Raw genomic sequence first — 25468 nt, forward strand, 5'->3', positions numbered from 1 at the left:
TTAAGAGCTTCTGCATTTTTATTTTTAATAGAAAAGAAGTATTCAAAATAATACAACAGGAAGTATCCAGTATAGATGACAACAACAAAAAAACAACAGCATGTGGTCAGGACTGTGTCTCCATGGTAACCACGCATCCTCGCCCGGTTCGCTGCATCGGGGCCCCGAGTGTGAAACGAAGCAGTAATAGAGATTTAAAGAATACCTCTACTCAATGCACGCGACAGACAGTCTTCTGGTGAAATGAGAGGGATACAACACTGTATATGTGTGCGTTGGTGTGGTAGTTATGTTCGTGTAGAGGTGTGATGGAGAGTTTTACCATATGTACAATAAAAGAGCCGATGGAGGTGCACGTCAGTTAGGATCTGCTGTGTTATGGTATATAAACGCGGGCGGATTGGGTTGAGACACAGATGCTCTGACCTACGCAGCCTCCGTCTGCCTGCTGTGGTGCAGTGGAAGATAAAGACACTGAACATGATGATGGCACACTACGAAGGAGGGCCAAGAATCAAACAAACTGTAGAAGAAGAAAAAAAACATCTCAAAAGGGAAAAAAATAAGTGAATGAGTGGCTGCGGCACAGAATAAAAAATAAAAATAAAAAAGGTCCTGGACTTCAGAAGGCAGGAGGAGTTTAGAGTTTCTAAATCACCAGCTCGCTCCCTACTCTCTTTTATTAAAATATCCCAAACTTTCTTCTCCACGTTCCTTCACCCGCCCTCACCCTTGTCCTCGGTCCCTTGTGGCCCAGCTCCTCATGGCTCCTCATGGCTGCAGGAGGCAGGCCAAAAAGTTCTGTGTTGATCCTGGTGGCGTTACATAACTCCTCTGCCTTCAGCAACTTCTCCTCCCCGGCTTTCCTTTCTTCTCCATTTGTGTGTCTCTCAGTCCTCCACACACCCACCAAGTCAATGATTGTCCTCTCTTGGTTGGTCCATATTTGGGCATTCCTTTGTCTAAAGGAAAGGGTTGAATAGTCAGTATTACACCATGGCGGGGAAGACAGACAGATGTGGAGGGACAGGTGTAGGGTCGAGGAGCTGCTGTTGTCCCACTTGAGGAAATAAATCCATTATGACCCGAAGGTGACGAGTCCTTTTCTTTGTTCACGGCAATGTGCGGCAATCGGTCGTCGCATCCTCCTCCATCTCTCCCTCCTTTCATCCGTCTGTCCCTTCATCACTCTGCCACCACTCAGGGGCCTGAAGGGACGAGGTGCGATGAGAGGAGGGCTCTGAAGAAAGATTTCTTTATCCCATTCTCTCTCTTTCTCTCTCTCTCACTCTTTTCCATGTGTCCCCCACTCTTTCACTCGCGATTAAAATACTATCTTTGCCATATCTTCATAAAGCGCACACATGCTCATACCAACAGTGTCCCATCACATAAACAATCCTACTGGTAAAACACTGATTCAGCACTCTCTCACTCTCACAGACACACAAGCATTTACGCACGCACGCACGCACACAAGCATACACACACACACAGTGAGGCTTCTCTGTGGGGGTTCATTTTGGGACCTCTGTGCTATGTCCCATCTTCTTCCTCCTCCTCCTCCTCTTCCTCCTCCTCCTCCCCCGAACAGTAGTCTCGCCCCTGCAGAGAAAAGAAGTAGAGAGAATATGAGATGTGCATAAATTTCCAGTTCTTTTAAAAATCCAATTGGTTCCAGTTAAGTATACTCAGTAATAACCTACTTTGAATGACTGTCTGAACTGTGAGAATGCAGACAACCCCCCACGCATTTGTTACTCCCGTCACGTTTTTACAAACCCTCGACTATTTGCAGGTACAGGCACAAAACAGTGGATGAGGCAGTTGAGTGCTGACAGGTGGGCAGTTATGTTGTTTTGTTTCTTTGGTCGTGATGATGGAGCTAACCCGGCTGCTTTCCCTTCCTCTCCAGAGCTTTTCTAACAGCTCGTCTAACTCTACACTCCTCAAATAAGGTTTTAAAATGTTGGCTGAAACGGCAACACACTATAAATCAGTGGTGCAAATAATGGTACCTGCGTACTATTTTGAGGTACTTTCCTGCCATATTCCCATTAAATTTGTCCTTTAAACTTCACTTATCATCACTAAATGAATCCATCTGACTGCTTAATTTAACGGTTCTTTTGCAGATTAAGATAAAGCACACATATGATAATTTTAGATTAAACTGCTAAACTGGTAATTATTCCTACATAAGACAACTTTTGGCCACTTTGAAGCAGTGCTGCTAACACAACTTGCACATATTTTGTCATATTTGTGTCCACCTTGTGAAAGCAAGGCCAAAGTGAATTATTCTGCTCATGAGCTGAAGGACAATGTTGACTAGTGGATGATTTTGTTGGACAAACGGTCTCTTTAAATGTTAAGACTCAACTGTTCCTTTAAATGAGTCCCAGTCACTGCTCCTCATGCACCCCCCAGCGCCGCCATCCACCCCCCCCACACACACAAACACACCTTATGTGCACATATTAACAAACATATTATACAGAGCCCCCCCCAAACTTCCCCTACTTTTCACCTTCTCAATCTTCTCATCCAGCATCCTGAAAAATTCCTGCTGGCTCTCCGACGAGTGAATACTGAGAGAGAGGGAGAGAAATGGAGAGACAGAGAGAGAGAGAGAGAGAGAGAGAGAGAGAGAGAGAGAGAGAGAGAGAAGCGAGGGGGAGGTTAAGAGAGGAAGTTGGATGTTGGAGGAGAAGGGGGGCAAGAAATACATCATGAGAACTTTCCATTACACCCCCAACACAACACAAACACACAGACACGCACACACAATCCTGACTGCAGTGTGAGAAATTCTTGGCTGTGAGGCTGACGAAGAATTTAAATCATTATTTATAAAGTATTAACCCAATCTCTTATCCAGAATTGAAATACTCTGCAGCCATCAGCAACGGATATGCACACATATATATATATATATATATATTGTATTTACAGAATGTACAGTGGGTTCAGAAAGGTCTAGGACCATTTTTTCCACTCTGGGAAAGTGGTCTCGGACAAAGATTTGTCAGCGACACAGAGTCTGAGGTTGTTCAAGAGCGAGCATCAAAAACATGACGTCAATGACTTCACTCATACTGATTTTAAGCAGCATCTTCGTGGACAGTTTTAAACCAAATTAAAACCACCTATACTTACCATTAGGAAACTATTTTATATTGGAAGAAATGCCCCCTAAGATCTACCACACATTGTGCTATTTAAGACATGATATAATTCAATGATTTATAATTTCAATGCTGTTAGCATGAAAGAAGGAATTATGTTATTCGTGATCAAGTGTTCAAATTAACAGTTGTCCATGAGTCATAGATATGTCATAATACCTTTCCTCCAGGCATTGACAGTGTGCAGGCTGTTGCTGGCCACTTACTTTGACTTGACGTTTGCAGCAGCGACCTCTTTCTGCTGTTTGCCCCTGTACTGTACATTACTCTTCTCCTGAAACACACACGTTTTCATTATCAGTTCATAAAGCAGTTGAATAAAACAACACCCAAACAACTCATATCAGCAAATAGCCACACCACTGCAGTCTGCATTATCAAATGACCTCTTCACCCAGCTGGCAATGCACTACAGCCATGGGACATGTGCCACAGATATAATGTACGCAGGTCTAATAAAACATGAAGGTCGGTCACTTCGCTCACTTCCCCTGTTATGTTTCTGAATGTTTTATGTAGTTTCCTGCCGCAGTAAAACACTGCGGCGATTCTGCAGTGATCATCCGACAAATACTGGGACCTGCATCTCTCACCACTCACTGTGCAGGCATGATTCCCTTTTAAAAGAAAACACCTACAGTGGTGACAAGCGGCAAGAGACAAATACTGGTCGGACCACATGTAGGCTGGGTCCGTGCACAACTGCAGTCTGGTCAACTGAGTAACATACCATATACAAACTACCACCCAGTTTTAAACAAGACACCAGTCATGTCAACCAGTTCTACTGTTCAAATGAATGAAAGATCCTTTGCAATAATCTAAGTCAGCTTGACTTAGGTTGTTTGATAGGAGGACGTTTTGTGAGATATGGTAACATCATTTGTGGCAGTGTAGTACTGCTTTTAGTTTTTAATCAATCACTGGTTATTGTTTCAGCACTTTGCCAGGAGGCACAACGACCTGATTTACTGAAAAAACAACGCAACTCTCTCTTCAAACTGCCACACCTCTCAGTCATTTCATTTCTTTTCTTTCGGGAGCGTAAATGTGCCTGAATTCATTAATTATTCATATTATTTTGCAGGCAGGATTGAACAGTCAAGTCATTATAACAAAATGAACTAAGCGATGACGCTGCAGCACTCCTTCAAGAGGAACACGTCTGTTTTCGACCTGAAGGTTTCGCAGTACAGTCAGGCAAGTGATCAGGCCCCCCCCCCCGACACACACACACACACACACATTCCACACAAGCCAACATGTTGTCTTACCAGCGTGTGAGGTACCTTCCTGTGTGTTTCTGCACTTGTGCAAAAAACAGTAAGTGTGTATGCATGTGCAGGCTGGTGTGGCTGACAGAAAGGCCTTTGGACACAGACACAACCGTGTTCACTTGAGTTGATCAACTGTCAGAAAAAGATCAGTCTGTCTGTGGATGGCAGGCTGTCAGTGTGTGTGTGTGTGTGTGTGTGTGCGTCTCACCAGGTTTTCCTGGTTGCGTACATTCACTCTGTTTTCTTCCCCCCTCATGTACTTCACCTCCTCCACTCCTTTCATCTTGTATTCATCTGAGGGGAGAGAGAGGGAGAGAGGGAGGTATGATTAAAGAAGGGACAGAGACGCAGGAGGGACATGAACAACAACATGTAACTAAGAGGCGTCTAGCAGAGAAGAAACACTGACCAGACTCTCTTCATTCCATCCTGGTCAATACGATGTGGTGAGGCTAAAATAACGGAGCCATGTCGTTCTGTACAATCGCTCTATTTCATCAACAAGACCAGTGACTATTCCACTGATTCTAGGTAGAATGTGTCCAAGGTAATGTGATAACTAAGACCTGATACAGTGGTTAAGAAAGTGGACATGGCATCTGAGCTATAACTAGGAGGACATTTGTCATTTCCTTTCCAGCAACAACAGAGAGAGAGATCAGGAGCGAGAGGAGAAGTACACATTTGGTGTATGTAGGTGAAGAACGAGTGGAGACTGAGGTACAGTGATTTGTTGTCGTGTTGTGTGAATTGCTGTCGTGTTGTGCTATTTGCTGTTGTGGTTTGCACTTCAGGGCCACCGTACTGAGGAGAGAAAAAGGGAAAACATAATCTGCAAGGGTTACGACAGTTAAGTCAAGCGCACTGGCAACAATTCCACAAGACTGCAAGGCGCCACACCCAGAGCCCGTCACTGCAGAGGCTAAAAATTAGGGCAAAAGAAACCCTGGCATTATGCATCTCTCACTGCTCCAGGGTTACTTGGGTCCTATTACTGGACAAAACTTTATTTTATTTGGCCCGTAGTCACTGCCGTGTGTTTCCTGTATTGTTCTGTTAATGTTTGTCTTTTTGCTGATTAAAAAAAAAAAATATATATATATATATATATATATATATATATATATATATATATATATAAATGTGTGAGCCTTTCACAGACATATCGGTACAGAATGAACAATGAAGGAAGGTTAAAAATAAATGGTGTTTATTCTCTTCATTCAAGTTCTGTATATTTGGTTGTAATTTGGTTGTCAGTCCGAGGCATCACAATAAATCAGACAGTGACGTTAAGATAATGTCGAAAATCTCTACATAAGCAACTTTAAGACCAAACCCCACCTAACACAATCTCACTGGCAATTCCTCCAACCACATGACTGTTGTACATTTAACTGATAATCAGCTAATACGCTGATAAAAATACACACGCCCTCCCCTTCGGCCTTATCTGCTGCACACTTTGTATTTTTGCCCTCATTTTATCAGCAGTCTGTCCGTTTTATTTTTACTCCACACCGTATGTCTGTCATTTGTCCGCCCCTCCCTCTTGCCCTATTGCCCACAATCTGCCCGGCACCTGGATCACCTGTGTGTTTGTTTCCCTGAAAGCAAGTCATCTGCGTTTTGACATCTTTCATGTGCGTCACTGCTGAGCCCAATGTGAGCTTCACTTGTCAGATAAATGCCGCTGATTTGAAATAATTTGAGAAAGACACGAGGAGGAAAGCTGGCAGAGATTAAGAGAAAGAGAAGGGGGGGGGGGGGGGGGGCTTCTGTTTGTCTCAGGAATGTAAACGCGTCGGAGCAAAGCAGCTCCTGTCAGAACATGCAGACACGCACGCACACTGACAACACAAACAAATGGTTTTATAACACTACACAGGTTCACCGAGCTTAGACTGGCTCAGTGAACATGGAGCACATGTGGTGCTGCGGCAGGAAACAGCATTAAGAGACATTTCCTTTGCCCTTCTGCACGTTACAGGGGGCGACGATTATAAATTTCAAGCCACTCACGGACACTGGATACGCAAACGGGTAAATTTAGCCGCTCCGGCGGGCACTGCGAATAAAACCAGATGGATATGTTGGAGCAGCAACTGAGAAATAGAAGTGTTATTTTATAACGTGCAGCCTGACTGACTGTTCAGCTCCCGCGACGGGAATGTCATTTAGCTTAATGTGACGGGTATAGATGGATCAAAGTGACCCAGCTTACACCGATCAAGACTCATCACATCGCAGACCTATTAGACGAAAACTGGTCATGCTGTGTGAGCAGTGTGAGCAGTGTGTGTGTGTGTGTGTGTGTGTGTGTGCAGCAGTCATTGTCACAAGAAATGACAAGGGTGCTTCGTCACGCCGATGCTGGGTTCACTTTGGGAGGGAGAGGAAGATGAAAGGATGAAAGGGAAGACCTATTTTAAGAAGCAATGATTTTGTGATGTGGACATCGTTCTCGTCTCTGGTTAGAGACTGGAGCTCTGCGCTGACCTTAAGGTGCCGTCGCCTGAGAGTGCACAAGTGCACGGATCCATTTCTATTTGAGACAAAAACTTTCTGTCATTTTATACATGTGCCGTGTTTGTAGGGTTGTGAGTCATTTATATAGCCCTCTTTGGGAGTGTGTGTGTGTGTGTGTGTGTGTGTGTGTGTGTGTGTGTGTGTGTGTGTGTGTCTGCTGTCACTGCTCTAGCTGGCTCGTCTGTCCTGTGGCTATGTCACTCTGTCCTTCCTGCTGTGTGTCCTCTCCTCCCTCTCTGCCACTCTGGCTACAGGCCATCACCAGTGTGGCCATGACATTTACACCTGAACAACTGTCGTCACTAGCACACACCAAGTGGGAATCAGTGTAGAACTGTGCTTACTGTGCATAATATTCCAAACAGAAGTAAATGTCATTCCTTTTGCTGGTGGGGATATGATATGAATGATGATAAACTTGGACCAGACTGTACAGGAAATACATTTTGAAATATTCAGTCTCAGTTAATGAATGTGAAGCAAATTTTCTCAATTAATCATTTGGTCTATAAAATATCAGAATGTTGGGAAACTGCTGCAACCCAAGAAGACATCAGAATTGGTGAAAATGAGATGTCAGTGATTCTGACTGCGGCTGAATGTTGGAGCCAGATAAGCTGGATTCTGAAACTGCTGATCTCCTGGTTTTTCCACTCAAAACAATCTCTAGAGTTTACAGAAGAAAAATAAAGAAATCATTGAGTAACACAGTCAATGTCGAGGGCTACATCCGGGAAATGAGAGTGCAATGTGGGCAAGGCCCACCGGCAAGCAGTGAAACACCTCTCCAGAGCTGCTGAGAAGGGTAAAGGGTAAAGACTCCACCTGGGCCCCTAAAGCTTTCCTCTCCATCTTCTACTCCTTGCCTCTGAAAACCTCTCTGTGCAAACCTTGTCATCCTCAGGCAAGTCTCATGGATGCAGTGAGGGATTTTAACATCCAGTCCTACATTACAACTCTGTGGATCAAATAAACCCCTTTATGGCCACTATTCACCATCTTCAAATAGCTACTTCCAGCTCCATAATGCAGCGTGTCACAAAGAAAGAATTCCTCCCCGAAAATGACTTCAGCATATAAATCCAATCCATATTTCAAAGGACTCCCCGGTCACCGGATCAGAATTCAACAGGCGACATTAAGTGTGTGGCAGAACGGGAGACTTGCACCGTGAAAGTGCGGCTGACAAATCAGCAGAAATGATGTGATGCGATCGAGTTAACATGGAGCGGAATGTCAAAGGGACGTTTCCAGAATGCTGTTGAATCGATAGTACAAAGAACCGAGGCTGTTTTTGGAGCAAAGGGAGGCTCTCATCAGTATTAGCATTGTGTTCCTAATGAAGTGCTCCCCGAGTGTCTGTGCTGATGACCAGTGGACAGGGTTGGCTATGCCAATAATAAGCAACAGATGTCAGTGTGGACGTGGTGGGGATTCAGGACAATACCTATTCCACGACATTTGTCGTGGCAAAAACAAAGACAACTTTTAACAGTTCAGAGAACATAAATCCTACAGTAAATATTGGTTTATGAAGATAAATATTGGTCCCATAAAGCCAGTACACATAGACAGGTACGCTTGATATGCTGTGATCACAGCAACACGCCCCACTTCTAGCTCAAGTGGGTATGCATATACTCACAGTATGTGCAGTATGCATGTGTGTGGGTAAACACTGTACTCAGACACTGAGGGAATTCTCTCAACAAAAAGTTCATTGATGCCTGTTCAACTCCCTTGAACTCCTTCTTTCAACTGTGTCTGTGATGATATTTGTCAGGACTGTGTGCCCATTCAGTAATCTGATAAAGAAAGATCAGCATGATGGAACCGCCAGCGTCTCTTTGAGGCACAAACAGAACGATCAGTTTGGATTATTCCCGTTTTATTTCCTGGGACAAGAAAAAAATACCATTGATCCTTTTACAGGTGTCTTGGTCAAAGTATCTTTTCCTCTTGATGCTATTCTCTCACAGTTCCACAAGCAAACTTACATGACATTCAGTCAGATCGACAGACTCAAACTGCAGCAGCACAGCACAAATGGTAAAACAAACAGAGAAGTATGCACGCCGCTGTGTTTTGTATATCCGTGTTGGTGTGCCATGCACGCAGCTCTATAAACATTGACTATCTACACTCCAATCTTCTCCGACTGTGATTATTGCAGACATCAATAGCATGTTGTTGTGGAGAGAGTGTTGCTATTTTCCTTCTTCGTCTTTTAGTGTTTGTGTAATGGAGCTCAGCCTTTTCCGGTTATTGTGCTAGAGAGAAGGGTGGTGGTGGTGGTGATGGGGGGGGGGGGGTTAGGGTTAGTGGCCTGAGTCTGACAGAGCGGGCAGCCAGAATATCTGGGACACACACACACACACCAACACACACACACATACAGTAGAGAAAAAAAAGGCAGATACACACAAGGACAGCTTGACTGACAGACAATCTGTTGGGAGGATCAGCATGAGCAAGAAGAGGGCTCACTGTCCAAATGAATACACTGATATATGCAACGCACAAACACATACATGAACACAAATGTCCGGTCGTACACTTACAGAGTCCACTGGGGGTACGTTTATGTGCGTAGGCGAGCTGACTGACCAGAACCAACCAATCTTTTCTGCCTCGATCGCGAAAAGTACACCGGATGTTGTGAGCCAGTTCAGCTGAGTTTGGAAAGGGCAGCGAGTTAAGTGGGAACGAATGACTACGCAATATGTGACAAAGACTGACACAGGAGTCACAGGGAAGGAAGAAGAAGAAAAAAAATTACAAAAGTGGATGAGGAATGAGATAATGAAGAAAGAGGAGGGGGAAGAACGGAGGTGTAATTAGGGGGTTATGACCTTGGATAACTCTTATCCACACTAGACCAGTTCACTTGTGCCTTTCACCTCCACACACACCCACTCGTTTGCAAACACACTCATAGAGCGTCACTCTGGATTCCCATGTAACCAAATGACGGCAAGACTGGGGAATAGGATGGGAGGAAGAGGGGAGAAAAGGGGAGGGGAGGTGAAAGGACACGTTCCGTTCTGACCTAATGTGCAAAGAGAGGAGAGGAAAAGAACTGGAGAGGAGAAACACTGGGAGACGAGGGCAGGAAGAGGGGGGGCCAGGGTGCAGAGACCCAAAATAGAGAGAAAGAGGAAGGGAAGAAGGAGGCCTTGAGCAGAGAAGGGGAAGAGGCCATCCACATGAGACAGGGAAGTTGCGGAGAGACAGATAAAGAGAAAAAAGGAGAAGAGAATCGACGTCAACGCGCGTCATTTCGCCTTCCTCTCTCAAGGAAAGCACTCCACTCCTCCCATCTCCCTCCACTCGACTCCTGCCTCATTCTGGCAGGGAGGGAAAGGGGGGGTAGCGAGGGAGGAGGATGAGGGGAACGTGTTGGAGAGAGAATAGAAGGCACCAGAATGAGCAACAAGTGAAGGAGAGGTCACAGAAAAGAGGGTAAGAGGCTGAAGAAAAGGGAGGGAGAAGGGTACGAGGGATGATGGAGAGAGAGAGAATGAGAGATAGAGGATCTCCTGTGGTTCGTCATCTGCCACATCCATCTGCCCGTGAACAGCTACACCAGAGTGTTGCTCCTAATTCTTAATCGCCGTTAATCCCTCAACCGCCCATCATCTCTCTCTCTCACTCTGGCTTTCACTTTCATTCCGGTCCCTCGCCTCACAACAGCCTGCTGGCAATAATTCAGTCTGGGGCCGCGACTAACGATCATTACGAATTTAATCTGTCGATCATTTTTCTGTTAATCAATTCGGTGAAAATTATAATCACATTTAGTGTCTTGCTCCAGCACGGTTTGTCGCCCGGCTCTTTCTCTCCACACGTAAAGAGTCGACACTAACCTTAAAGTGATGGATGATACTGAGCTACAGCCACTTATCAGAGACAGGAGATTGTGGAAGAAATTGCAATCGGAATTTGAAGGAAATCTTCAAAGTTACTGTTTTTTTCCCAACCAATAACCATATCATATTCAAAGCAAATAAAATAGAGAAATTTAGCAAATTATCATAGCGAAGACGCTGGAATTTGGTCCTTTTTGCTTCAGTAATGACAAACAATTAATCCCATATTAAAATGTTCATTATTGATTGTGTCGTGACCTAACACAGTGACTAATCCAGTTGTTCCCACCTTTTCCTGGCTAGTAGATTTGATGATTTGTGAGTAGTCCAGGAGTGATGTTCCTTTTTTTTCAAATATTGTATTTCCATGTACTTCAAAAACAAGGGCTGAAATTGTTCAAGACCAAGAGGCCAAGATCTTCTAACAGGCGTAGACAGTGACGATGTCACGCATAAACAGAACGTCATGTGAACAATCTGGTCACAATACAATCTCAGCTATGTGCGTCACCATTTCTCCTTTGTTTCCCTCTGTCAAGTCTCGACTCCCTCCACCTTTAAGTTTCCATTGCTCTAAGTATCACTCTAGTTCCACAGAGTAAAATATTAAGAACATGACGGACACGTGAGAGAGTTACAACACATCAGTCTCACTCACCAGCTACTTCCTCTCTCTTAAATAAAACTCTCAACGGCGACGATTCCGTACAATAAACATGACCGCGGTTTTGTTTGTGTGACAGTTATTGTTTGAAACGGAGAACGATGAGCTAAAATAAAGAAAATATATTGTGGGGTCAGACGGGGCAAGGGTTCAACCCTGAGCAATTAACTGAGTGAAATGGAACTGTGAATCTTTTATTGACATCCCAGTCTGTGTGTGTGTGTGTGTGTGTGTGTGTGTGTGTGTGTGTGTGTGTGTGTGTGTGTGTGTGTGTGTGTGTGTGTGTGCATGTGTGTGTGTGCGTGCGTGCGTGCGTGTGCAAACTGACCCGTGAAGAGGTCTCCGTTGCTGTAGGCCTTGCCGCGTCCCTCCTCATCGCTGGGCACGGCCGACACCTGCTTGGCCGAGGTGCAGCCCATGGCCTCACACTCTGAAACCTCTCCTCATTGCACTCTCACCTGACCAAGGACAGAGAGAAAGACCTTTCAAATTCACGATAAACACAGTAACAATGAACAACGCTGCAATTCATGTTCTTTACAGATACCACCGCATCAGCTATTCAGTGCTATGGCTGCAAACACCTCAGAGCAAGGCATTAAATGCTGCACTCATTTGTTTAGGAAAATGCATTCCGCTACATTACGGCCACTTCACACAAGTGTCTCTCTCACAACTGTTGTTCAGAGACAGAAATAATGCATCAGTTGTAAGTGAAGTACTGCATTTGTAAAAAAAAAAAAAAAAAATGTGGCAGGATTCTCACGTCACCAACCAAACCACTGCCATTACACATGTTGAACAAGAACAGGGCGGCCCACCGGGTAGATAAACAACATGACCTGATTTGAAGCAGAACAGTCACAAGATATTGATCATTTTTACAAGTAATAACTTATTATCTAATATTAAAACGTATTAAAAAATTGTAAACATATCTTTGCATACTGTAGCTGTTCGTTACATATGAACATGATCCAGGTGTGCTATAACTTCAGTATTGTGCAATGATTAAAAATTGAGTCCTTTTTTTGTAATTCTTGCAAGGAATTCATTACATCTATTTTGTACTCATGTTTCATATTGTTACTAGTTATTACATTACTGTGCACTAGTATGTTGTTTGTGTATTTTGGTATGCGTTGGCGTGTATGTGTACATGTTAGGTCTGTTGCCAGATATTGGTTATAAATCTGTCAGAAGACAGAGCTTTCTTATTTCTTCTTATATAGTTTCACTGTTGTTAGTGGGTCATCTCTGCTGTCACTCTGCTTGTGTAAGTGAACATTCCACTATATTTTGTATTTACACACACACACACACACACACACACACACACACACACACACACACACACACACACACACACACACACACACACACACACACACACACACACACACACACACACACACACACACACACACACACACACACACACACACACACACACACACACACAGTTTTTTGTTTTGTTATTATTAATGACATCCAGGAAAGTTCCATCACATAAGGGATTACAAGTTGATTTTATGTCCAGTTGGTGTGAACAGAGGAAGCTGTAAACTCTTAACTCTGACATGTTATCACCTTATATAGCGGTGGGGAAAACGGCGGCCTGTTTATTTTTCAAGCAGACTGGGAGGATTATTTGCATCGGCTGAAAGCGACGAATGAGTAAAGTCGCTTACTATGAATTTAAATATTTGCTAAAATGTTCGGTAAACCTTATAGCTGCAGAGACAGACAAGTATCTGTGGGTTCATCACTACAACAAGTGACTCATTTCCCATTATAATGTGTCATTTAATCCAATGTTGATGTGTATAAGTACAACTTTAAAACAATAATTGACAGTCCACTGTCCACAACTGTGAACATATTGCATTGAAACCTTGTTTTGGTCTACGTTAACCCTTTTGACGTGTCCTTGAACCAAGCGTCTGTTGTAAGAAAAAAATGAACTTGACACTTCATTTTTAAATAGAAAAAGGAACGTAAAACCTTTCCACCCAGCTGGACAGTTGACACGAAGCTGTGAACGCCACTGTCAGTCAATCCTACACACTGTCAGACACATGACACTATAGATAGTCTCCGTGTCACTCACACATGTCATATGCTGTCATTGACAGAGCACATCTGACTGCTGCCAGTTAGAAGAAGAAAAGACACAAATAGAGGCAGTCGATGATTACTCCATGTTCCAATAATCTCCTAAATGAAAATCTGCAGCACCGGCACATTAGTGAGTGGAGGAACAGTGCCAGATGAAGAGGGCGGAGAGGCTGTTTGGAGAGGCAGAAAAACTGAAGACTAAAGAGAGAGAAAAGACAAAGAAAAAAAGGGGGGGGAGCAGCTGGAGTAGAGGAAGAGGCATGGGGGTAAAGGAAAGGGTGGAATAGAAAGAGGCAAGGAAGAAAGACAAGTGCAGAGCTTCAAAAGAGCGCCGCCGCCGCCCCTCCTCCCTCCTTCAGTGATCCTCCGAGCGTTTGATGTTGACAGGAGGTCAGCGATTACTCCTGTGTTAAGGGCTGCGGCCAATCAGCCTCCATTTCTCTGGACACCACACAAAGCAGCAGGTGTACAGGGAGCGGTTGCCGTGCGGACTAGGTGTCTGGGTGACTTTACTGTCCCGACGGTTTTGACCATACTTTATGTGGTTGTGGTTTTTATAGTTAATAAATGCGGTCATTTGGCCAGAGATTTTGGAAAAGAGTGATGTTGCTAAGAAGATGTTCAGCGGTGAGGAACAGTCAGGTGATCACACAGGAGGCGTGACTGGTGGGACCAACATGGCTAGAGTGACAAAGAAAACCTTATTGTGACCAGAAAATTATCCCCCCTCGTGATGCCATTTGATAAGTGACATGACAAAGTACCAAAGAGGTCAGAAAATGACGTCATACATCTCTGCATCCTCTGCAAGCCCCTCATGAAAAAAGGAAAAAGTGGTAAAGATAATGGATAGATGGATGGATGGTAGACATCATCATGACATCACTATGAAGTCAGAACATGACATAATACAGTTAAGTAATGGATTAACTTTTGCAACCAATAATTAAGATTGGAGACACGATCTACTGCTTATTTAGAGTGACCAATCTTTAGTCATCGCACGATACAAATCACATCATGATGATGTCATGATGAAATGGCATTATTACAAAATAAGACATTGCCTGATTGGGGTATATACAATGTATGTGTCGCCCTTCTGGTGCTTTTCACTTGAACAAGTGTTCAAACTTGTGGGAAGTATTTAAAATCCATCGAGGGCTGTTAATCGATTAAACACACACACACACACACACACACACACACACACACACACACACACACACACACACACACACACACACACACACACACACACACACACACACACACACACACACACACACACACACACACACACACACACACACACACACACACACACACACACACACACACAAAGCCACTCAGACATGCACAGCTGGAAGGTCTTAATGTAGTTTCGTCGCAAAGAGACACTCGTGGCAATGTTTATTTTTAGTTTCCATTTTTTTATAATCTCATCCAGCATAATCTGTCTCTTGACAGCTCGAAAGAAATGAGGATTTTGTGCTGAGGAAGATGAGGTGTGTACCCGGAAACACTGCCGCAAGGCTGCGTGTTACCTGTCAGTAGTATCAAGCACAGCAACGCAGAGACCAAGAGCCAGAGGAGAACTACACAGTTGGGAAGAGAGGGAGAGAAAAAAGCTCAGACAGCCATCGAGACAGAGGCAACAGAGGAGGAACGGTGAAAACTCTTTTAACTCTGGGCTATTAGTCCAAGTACTGAAGTGAATAGATCAGCAAAAGCAGAGACTCCCTTCTGAAAACCACTGAGGGAGCTGAATTGAGAAACCCGAGCAGCCTTGACAGATTTTACGATTCAAAGGGTCCCCAGAACGTGGGCAGCGACTGTTTGAAGGGCTTTGATTTGCCTGTATTGAAACATCAAATTGTGAGTAGGAGCGGACCTAAAAATAGGCCTCGCCGTCCCAAAGCTGTTGTTGTGTGCAGGGGTAATGTTAGGCTGTGTGAATCTGTATGCAAAGCAGCTATTACTTGGGGAGTACAAGAATAATGTTAGTAGGCAGACCATTACAAAGCCAAATACACCTATAAATACATAACAGTGTATTATGTATTTTATTTTATTATGTAACAGCCTGTAATAAAGCAACGGGTACAGGGACACAGGGAAATCTAAGAAGTCATAACTGGCTTGTTTCACAATAATCAGACATTTTATGACATAATGTCATATGACTGTTTTCCGACATGAACTCCGGAAAATGTCCAGACCCAATTTTCCAAACAGTTTTCCATTCACATATGAAAAAGGCAGCAGGAGATTGTCCGAGTTCACAACAACAGGAACATTTCCAGAACATTCGGGTGATGGCTGGCCGCCCGGGTAGAGTGAAAAACTCACTCGCTGCGTATCTCGCTGCGTAAACCTCTGCCAGACTGGCTTCAGTCATATCTTGACTTGATTTCTCTCAAATGCCTTGAGATGAAACAGTCAGTGAGGGTAGAATTACTTTTTGACTGAGCTACTCCTCATAGAGATGCACCGGATAGACACAGCTTCATAGTAAAGGATCACAACCATAGAATAGAAACTTTGCATGAGTTTCACTGCACAATGAGATCAGTGCATACACTTAAAGCTTTGGAGACTTCATCTGGAATCAGAGTGAGCCACTCGGTGCCACATGCAAGACCACAGTGGGGCGTTGCTTGGTGTTTGTTTAACCCACAGGACAGCGGGACTGTGCTGCACCGAGCTCGCCTACTCCTGTACAGACGGTGAAGTGTGTCAAAAGGACAAGTTTCAGTCTGGAAAGTCAGCCAAGACCCTCACACCAAGCAACTACCTTCGCCTCCTGATGTCAAACACACACAAAACACACAAGCTGAGCCACCATAAACTGAGAAACATCCCATGTCTGAAGGGGATGGTTGTTCTTAATACCAACTGGCACACAGCCACCTCACCAACCATGCAACTTCAGCTCCAGATGCTCAACATTCATCTGGGGGCATAGTTGCCAAAGCCAAGTAGCAGCCTAATTTAGAGATATAAATAATGCTGTGATGTCAGCGAGCGGCTCTCGCGTCATCTCTCGCTAAACTTACTGCACATTTGGCAGAAGGCCTCGGGTCAATGTTTCCCCCTGTAAGCGATCTTAAACACATCACAATAATAATATGAACCTCAGGGGCGCCGAGACCTCTAACTTTTCTTAAAAAACACAAGAGTAGGCCAGGAGGCATCGCTAACACATGGCAAATACCCAAGCCCTGAAGATGAATAGGATTTGGCAAACACGGGGGCTTGCCCATGCCTGCATACCTGGAGGTGGGACATGACCTACTCTCGGCTGTGTGAATAAGTCTCCTTCACAAGTCAGTTTGTCGAAGGAGGACAAAAAAAAAATGGACTGCGAAGGGAGACGGGAGTGCGCATGCTTGCATAAACACACATCGTGCACACAGGCCGAGCAGTGTGCAGCGCGAGCGAGGGTTTCTCAAACACAGGGTTGTGCCAGAGGCAGAGAGAGAGCCGCCACAGAGCCTGAAAAACTGGCTGAGCCAAACGTGAGAGAAGAGACTTTCTCGAGGGAGGCTCGGAGCAAGTCAGTGTTTTTGTCAGGCTATTTATTTCCCTTCTTTGTGTATCATCTATTGTCAAAGGGCTAATGGTGCGCCTCGGGGAGCGTCCTGGCTCGGCCCGCCAGCGTAATCCACCTGTGACAGAGCAGAGATCCATCCACTGCTTAATCGCGCCGCCGCTGCACGGCTCAGACCGCTCTGCTGGTCGGCACTGCTCCGTGTTAATCCAAAGTGACCAAGTTCATCAGCGAGCGCCGGGTCTCCCCCAGAAAAAAATGCTTAGCTGAGGTGCTGAGCCTGCCATATCCTGAAGTATCCTATCCCAGGATCAGTTTAGTAAGCCCAAAGTGTAGTCACACTCATTAAATATATATGTCATCACATTGGAGAAGGTGGTCTTTGACTGGGGCAGTCAACCACTGCAGTCCACCGTTAATAAGGTTGGGCGACAAGATCATACATACCACAATGACAATGAGGTCACTGCAAACGATAATTGCTACTCGATGAACAGGGTTGCTTCATCGTGACATTGGATTTAGAGGATTTTTAATATCACGATTTTTCTGAATTCGACACACAAAGGAAACATATAACCATCTGGATGTTTTCTCTATAGATGGGTTGTCAGGATCATTTTCTGACATGTCCCCATGTGCTGCTACATACTATTTTATTGCAGACAGTCTATTAAAAGATTTAATCTGCATGCACATTCTCAGTACTACTGAGAAAAGCAACACAAGCATTCACCTGAAAATACAGCGTAATCCTTATCATACATTATCTAACATTCATACCTTGGAGAAAGGACTTCTTAGGAGAGAATAATGCTCAAACTGCTCATTGATCTGCAACCGTGCAAGTGAGCCAGCACAACACTGAAACCGAAGCAGCTAAAATCAATTCAAACCATCTTCAATTGTGATTTAGCTCCTGTGACATGTTGAAATGTCTCCTGAAAAGGCCCATCAGTGACCCGGAGATATTATCTCACTGTATAACATCCCCCACCCCTCCAATGCCAATACTTCCTTCTGAAAAACAACCTGACGCATAATTACGTTTGCTCTTAGGCAACAGCAACAATCTAAATGTTGTAACATACGTGAAGGAACTCCACAACACTGTCGGAGAATCTTTGCAGTGTGCTGCAGTGTGTCGAGTGTGTCTCTGCCTTTGACAGAGCAGGGTTTCAGGGTAACTCCTTGGCCACCGCGCCAGTATTTGCTCTAGCCACGCAGCAAATGCTGCAGCTCTCCTCTCGTCCCAGTTTAAGCACTCAATCAGTCTGACAGGCCTGAGAAGCGTTGCACACACACACACACACACACACACACACACACACACACACACACACACACACACACACACACACACACACACACACACACACACACACACACACACACACACACACACACACACACACACACACACACACACACACACACACACACACACACACACACACAGCAAAGGTTTCTCCTGAGCGGTGTGCTGCTCTCTCACACCGTCTGCTGCCATGAGAGCAGCGCAGCAGTGATTTCTTCTCTCTCTCAGTCTTGTAATAAGTGATCCTGCAGGACGGGGGTATAGGTACAGTACGGGTGCCCCTCTGTTCTGTTGGGTGAAACCGTACCCAGTCCATCTGACGGACAATGAGAGACACATTGCACACAGCTAAGACACGTGCTGGCTAAAAAACAAGAGCAGGGTTCATAAAAAGTTGTTTCATACATATACTTTGGCAAGAGGCCAATGTTTTTACTCCAGGTCTATAAAAGCCATGTTGAGCTGAAGCGGCGAGGTTTGCAGACTGTGCACAGATCTCTCAACAAACTGAGAGAAGGGCAAAACAAAAGCAGTGAAAGCAGAAAGTGGTGAGCAAGAGCATTTCAGATTGGCCATTAGTCTAACCTCAGAGACCTGCACGGTAGTTTGATAGAAATCGGAGCTGCACTGGGCTTCACCTTGGTGCGGGGACAACCAGACCAAACAAAAATGGATTGTTCCACTAATACAGACCAGGCGACAGGATAAAAACGTCTCCTCTGAGGCCTATTAACAGCCGGGCGTCCATTCCGCCCTCAAGAGTGAGACGGATTCCCTGAAAGAGAAAAAGCCCAAGCAGTCACGTCTGTTTTAACCCCCCCCCCCCCCCCCCCCCCCCCCCATGGTTCCCTGTTCTGCTGCTTCCAGTTGTGACTGAGGTGAGAGCAGGTCGGAGCCTGAGGTGGCTGCTGGATAAAGGCAGGATCCAAAAGAGTTGAAAAGGTGGGTAGGTAATTATGTGAACACATGCTTAAGTGATACAGAGACTTCACCTTGCACAGACATGAAGCACACAACCAAGCCTGAAGGAGACTTGAGTTTACGGCTGAGTCACTACAGGCGATCGCTGCTGTAGTTTGACTCTTCTAACACACACTTCTTTGCCTTTTTACATTTGACAGTGTATTGTTGGACTTACTTACGTTGGCCTATAGAGAAAGAAGATTTCTTTCTTTTATTTCGTTGGGTGCTTTTGACAGATCTGATTCGACAGGGACAGTGAAGACAAGACAGGAAAGGGAAACGACATGCGGTAAACGCTGGGAGTTGAGCCGACGACTCGCCACTAATGGCGGTTCGCGCCCACGTGGAATGTGCCCTAACCGTTGGGCTCGAGATCAGCCAGATAGACACGATTTTCAGGATTTGCTGCAGGAAAAAAACAAGTGGTTAATTGCTGATGTTAAACCTTTATGTTAAACCTCGTGGTCATTATTTTTACAATCTGTGATTTCGTTTATTACACTTTGGTATGTGTGAGCGAGCGCTTGTTGGCCGCGGCCAGGGGAGGCCTATAGGCCAACACAGCAGCCACACGACATGTTTGTGTTGTCCCATCCAAAAATCTATCTGAATTGCAAACAAAACCAACCTGCTGAAATAAAAGAATGCCATCATTAATATTCATTAGAAATTACCGCAGCTGAAGAAAATAATGATCAATTTGTGCGGAACTGGCGAGCGTGCAGCTGGTGTGTGTGTGAATGACACACTGGAAGTGTTTGCCTGTTGGGGCTCCTCGTGGACGAGCTGCAGATGAGCCAGTGTTTCATGTCTCTACATGGCTGCTGTGATATTCCCGCAGTGTTTTTCTTTCAGATGCAAACCAGTGTTTTCCGCTCGTCTTTCATGTTGCACAGCGACACACGCACACGCTACGGCGAGGAAACCTTCCACTCCGTAAAGCCTTCAACAGTTTTTAATCAGCTGTCCAAGAGCCTAATGACACACAACACGAGCCTATTAAAATTCATAATCAGCTGATAGAACTTGTGCTAGGAGTTAAGGTTCAACTTTATTAACCACGTAACACCATGTGACAAATCACCTAACAGGGTTTCCCCTCAGGGAATTGTTTTGCCGAGGTGGTGAGCCACCCGGATCCTCCTGACACATTTTGTCTTGTGATTAATTTAATTTATTTCACAGCCTTAACAACAGCAACACTCAGGAAATAAACACAGCAGTTGTTCTATGACAAAGCGACTCAGCCTTTTTTTTTTACACTTAAGATTTGTGTTTTCATTCATAAAAGCACGCTTTTATAAGCATATTTGTTGTGATGGAAACAGAGGAGGTCTAAGCCATGTGACCAACATGAGGCCAATCTCTTCATATGTGTAAAAGTAAATCTGAATTTGTTTCTGTCAACTAAAGCTTGAATTGACCAAAGAAAATTATTGAACTTTCAAATGATTATTTTAGTAATTTTTCAAGCAAATGTTGCCAAACAACAGCTGAGTCCATCGTCTAAAATTTAAGTTTAGGGTTGGGACTAAAACAAATTGATTTTCATTCAAGCTGAAACTATTTTGAGTAAAAAGTAAAAATGCCACAAATTCACTGGTTCTAGCCTCTCAAATGTAATGATAAACATTATCATTAGATTTTGGATTGTTGGTCAAATAAGACAAGATATTTGAAGATGTCACCTTAGACTTTGAAATGTGCATTTTCTATTAAAAGTAAATGCACATTTCTAGTCCTATTAAAAATCTTACAATCCTTTCATCACAATAGGATCCCCCTGAAAGTCAACAAATAATGACACTTAACTATTGTCCGGTCCTGGAGGGTAAGAGTGTTTGATTTTTGAAATCCATATCATTATTATTACATTTTTTCTATTCATAATGAGGAACTGACCAACATCAAAGTTCTGCTAGTTTCACTCCTGCTGAAACACGTCATGTTTTAATGGCGAGTAAAAGACCGTATCAACCTTGAACAGTCTACAGCATAAACATATGTTATAAATAACATACTACATCAAAATTTCATATAGTGTAATAATCTGCAGCAGAAATCAGCTATATTTCTTTTCTCATCATAACCTGTGTTTACATCAAATGCTTGTGCATTTCATTGAGAGGTCGGCGCTGAAGGAATGGGCCTGCAGAGATCCTGTCAGAAACCATGTTATCTATCGTCGAGATGGGAAACAGATGCCTTCTTTCTGATGAGAAAAAACTATGCAACGATTCAGACAGCACTTCAGAGTCAGCACAGAAGCGAGAATAGGAGATAAGATAAGAAAATAAAAAATAAAATGGCAAGCCAAATCAGTACTGGAGTCCGTGTCCATGCTCCATCCAAACTGGACCCTGAACACAAACTGCACTGTGAACACAGTCGGGGACACAGTCTGAGACTCAGTCTGAGACTCTGCTGTATCGTGTGACAGACACACAGGCACACAAAGCGTGCAGTCAACCCCTGCTGACTCAGAAGGTGAGCAGCAGTCAGAAGAAAGAAACAGCCGACATGATACACTGATCCAGTGCAAACAAAAACACATATGGAAATGTGCACAACCGAAACCAACAACGCATATCAATACGACACACGTGCAGGTTTTCAGGCTTCATGCTGCAACATTTGCCTGATTATTCAGTGTGGCAGGCCAACCGATCGGCCAGCGAGCCCCTCCGTCAAACTGACAGACACACAGAACCCAGAGGGATCGAGTTGTGCTGGCTTTGTGCTTTCTGCACTGCATCACACCTGACAGCGCTCAGCACTGCTACAGAGGGAACACGCAGCAACGCACAGAAAACACACACTGGACGTTAAGAGGCCGCCACGGGAACCCCCCCCCCCCCCACGCCCACGCACACAAGACAGACAAGACATCCATGGTAACCATGGAAACCCTCCACCACCTCCTCACACGGTGACATCACAGGTGTTGCATCACGACCCAAACGGGGGCCCAGACGGTCACCTGAGCTGCTGCTAATCAGCTCAAGGTGGAGAGGCCACAGGTGGACAGGCCGGGGAGAAGACGGCGATGATGATGATCGAGGGGAAGAGGAAGAGGGAGGAGGACTAAGAATAGACCCTCCGCCTCGGAGTAGGAGACGGAAAGGAACGGAAGGGAACGAGGAGGAGGAGTGAGACTGGCAATTCAGTCTCGTCTGCTGGCAACCGGAACCAAGAGCCATATGTGAGCAGCGACTCTTCAGCGTGCGCGCGCACACGCGCGCGCACGCACGCACGCACGCACGCACGCACGCACGCACGCACGCACGCACGCACGCACGCACGCACGCACGCACGCACGCACGCACGCACGCACACACACACACACACACACACACACACACACACACACACACACACACACACACACACACACACACACACACACACACACACACACACACACACACACACACACACACACACACACACACACACACACACACACACACACACACACACACACACACACACACACACACACACACACACACACACTATAAGCGAGTGAGGTAGGGTGGGAGAGTGAGGCAGATGGAGGCAGATAGATGAAGACAGACAGATCAATCAAGCAGGGAGGGACACTTGCAGCATCCACTGACAGGATTGCTGCGAGTGTGTATATAACCTACATAAGCCCTGACGGAAGCTGCTGTTGACAGCATGTCATGCACCGTAATACTGGAAACACCAACCTACTTTCACACCAGGCTGCTGTAAAGCCGCCAAATGGATGTAATGGTCTGGTGTTGATCACACGAGGAAACCCACTGAAGCTGGTGGCCATATGGCCCATTTCAAACACAACAGCCAGGGCGGCATCGTTTGGAGAGGTAGCATGTGTGACAGTGTCTGAGCACACAATTTAACATGGACTAGGGCGAAGTTTTAACTAATGAGCTGCAAATGAGCCTGTGAATCACATCTGATTGTGGCTGCAGTGATTTTCCCTAATGTTATCCAGCAGCAGCAGCAGCAGCATCTGTCCTCCCTCAGAGGCAGACACGTTACAACAGCAGTAAAGAGCAACTAAGACAATCAGCAGTTCTCAAGTGCCCCCCACCCCAAAAAAGCTGGCTGGTTGTGTGTGTGTGTGTGTGTGTGTGTGTGTGTGTGTGTGTGTGTGTGCGTGTGTGTTCAACAGAAGGCAAGAGCTTTCCCCATCAGACTGGAGAAGCTGTGGACACACACACACTCTCACACACACACACACACACACCGGTTGTGCAGCAGCAGCAGCAGCAGCAGCAGACCCCTGGTCCGGCCACAGAGCTCCGTCCCGTCCTGGGGCTGGAGCTGCAGCTCGGGGCTCAGCAGCTGTGTCCAGCTGCGCTCCGGGGAGACACTGGGCGCTTTGTTTCCCACAGGGGGAGGCAGAGTTGTGGGCAGAGAGGGACTGCGAACGGTCTCCAAGTGCGCGTGTGTAGTTTCATTTCCACAAAAAGGTCAACGGCCTGTAACTTCTGTCACAGCCCAGGTCCCCTTTTCCTTCCGTTGCGCGTTACTCCAAAAAACCAGACGGCCTCGCGAACGCCGGACACCGAGGGAGCGGCGGGACGGGCTGCCTCCGCCAACCAGGATGTGGCGAGTGTTTGAGCGGAGCCGAGCCGAGCGCGGTCACACACCGACACACGGACACATCTTGCTCTTCTCCCGAGCCCTCTTGTGCTTCTCTGGGGAAACGATGAGAGAAACGCCGCAACACGGAGCGCCGCGGAGTCCGGTGTGCAGGGAGCGGGGCGCCGGGGCCGGGCGGTCACGGTGCAGGAAGGAAACAACAACAAAAGACAGGAGCGAAACACAGAAAGACAGAGAGAGACAGAGAGAGAGAGACACTGGAACCACGAGCAGGAGCGTTGGTTCTTTCCCCCTCGGATGGGAGCAATGACACCTCCGGGAGGCGATTAACAAGCAGCTGGTACTCACTCAGATGAACCGGTTCCGCTCGGTCCACCGGTGGGGGGGAGGGAGGGGGGGGGGGGGGGCACCGCCGGTCGGTCTTCCGGCTGTGTGTCGGGCGGGCGGGATCTGCGCTGTGGAGAGGAGCTCGAGCCTGGAGGAGTGAACGTAGAAACCGCGGCTTGCGTCACTTCAGCGGGAGGACGCCGCCACTACTGCGCGCAGCCGCGCAGCCATCTTGCCCTGGCGCGAGCGTCCCACCAATCAGCGGCCAGAGGGAAGGAGCCAGCTGCGACTTCTAGGATTTACAGCGGAGAGGAAGATGCATCCATAAAAATAAAAAAAACAACGACAAAATGATATTACTTTCGTAAATATAATTACGTCAATCCAGTAAAGTTTCCAAGTACGCTCACTCAACTGCTATACAATATGTAATTGAAGTGCTATTTTATATTTCTACTTCCTTACATTTGAGTATCTAAGTGTTTTTTAAAATTTCAAAATGGTATTGATATTTTATACACTAAACATATTATATATATATATATATATATATATATATATATATATATATATATATATATATATATATATATATATATATATATATATATATATATATATATATATATATCACATAACACAATTTAAGAACAATAATAACGCCACATGACCAACAAATACTTTAACTTTTGACATCTGAGGTACATTTTGCCGTTGGTATTTTCTACCTTTAATTCAGTAAGAAAGAAAAAAACATTCAGTAACAAATAAATTCATTCAGGAATTCAATCTTTGCTCTTTTTTTTTTACTTAATTAAAAGATACGAGTCTTTTCTTCCACCAGCTTTTATCATTTTGGCTGTGAGACTCACTGAGATTTTTCCAATAGAAGATCTGAGTCAATTGACTCACCTGTTTTTTTGTGGGTGTCTTAGTCTGTGTTGGAAAAGAACTCAAAATAAATCATCACCTTACACTCATTGATTTTTACCACCTCCTCTGGAATTCCACAGACAGGATATTTGCTTAATATTCTGTATTGTCAACAGAGAATAAGCCATCATCC

At 45.1% G+C, this 25468-nt stretch overlaps 1 protein-coding gene across 2 annotated transcripts; it reads right to left on the reverse strand.

The window, feature by feature from the left end:
• Window positions 1–24914, reverse strand: zgc:92140 (uncharacterized protein LOC447854 homolog). 2 transcript variants are annotated; one of them, XM_035647119.2, is made up of 6 exons: window positions 24424–24914; window positions 11856–11985; window positions 4674–4759; window positions 3395–3462; window positions 2531–2591; window positions 1–1605 (listed from the first exon to the last, which is right to left on the reverse strand). In XM_035647119.2, exons 2-6 carry the CDS (start codon window positions 11944–11946, stop codon window positions 1537–1539), a joined length of 375 nt encoding a protein of 124 aa, XP_035503012.2. In that variant the 5' UTR covers window positions 11947–11985; window positions 24424–24914; the 3' UTR covers window positions 1–1536. The 2 variants fall into 2 exon arrangements, with proteins under 2 accessions (XP_035503012.2, XP_035503013.2); XM_035647120.2 differs by lacking the exon at window positions 24424–24914 and adding an exon at window positions 23717–24417.
• Between the last annotated feature and the right edge of the window lie 554 nt (window positions 24915–25468).

The sequence above is a fragment of the Scophthalmus maximus genome, chromosome 13 (genome assembly GCF_022379125.1).
Source record: "Scophthalmus maximus strain ysfricsl-2021 chromosome 13, ASM2237912v1, whole genome shotgun sequence".
NCBI lineage: Eukaryota > Metazoa > Chordata > Actinopteri > Pleuronectiformes > Scophthalmidae > Scophthalmus > Scophthalmus maximus.

Coding starts and splice junctions, on each gene's coding strand:
- zgc:92140 (XM_035647119.2), bottom strand. CDS start 11,946: ATGGGCTGCACCTCGGCCAAGCAGGTGTCGGCCGTGCCCAGCGATGAG. Junction 4,760..11,855: donor CAACGGAGACCTCTTCACGG/GTCAGTTTGCAC, acceptor CTCTCCCCTCAG/ATGAATACAAGATGAAAGGA. Junction 1,606..2,530: donor TGGATGAGAAGATTGAGAAG/GTGAAAAGTAGG, acceptor TTTTCTCTGCAG/GGGCGAGACTACTGTTCGGG.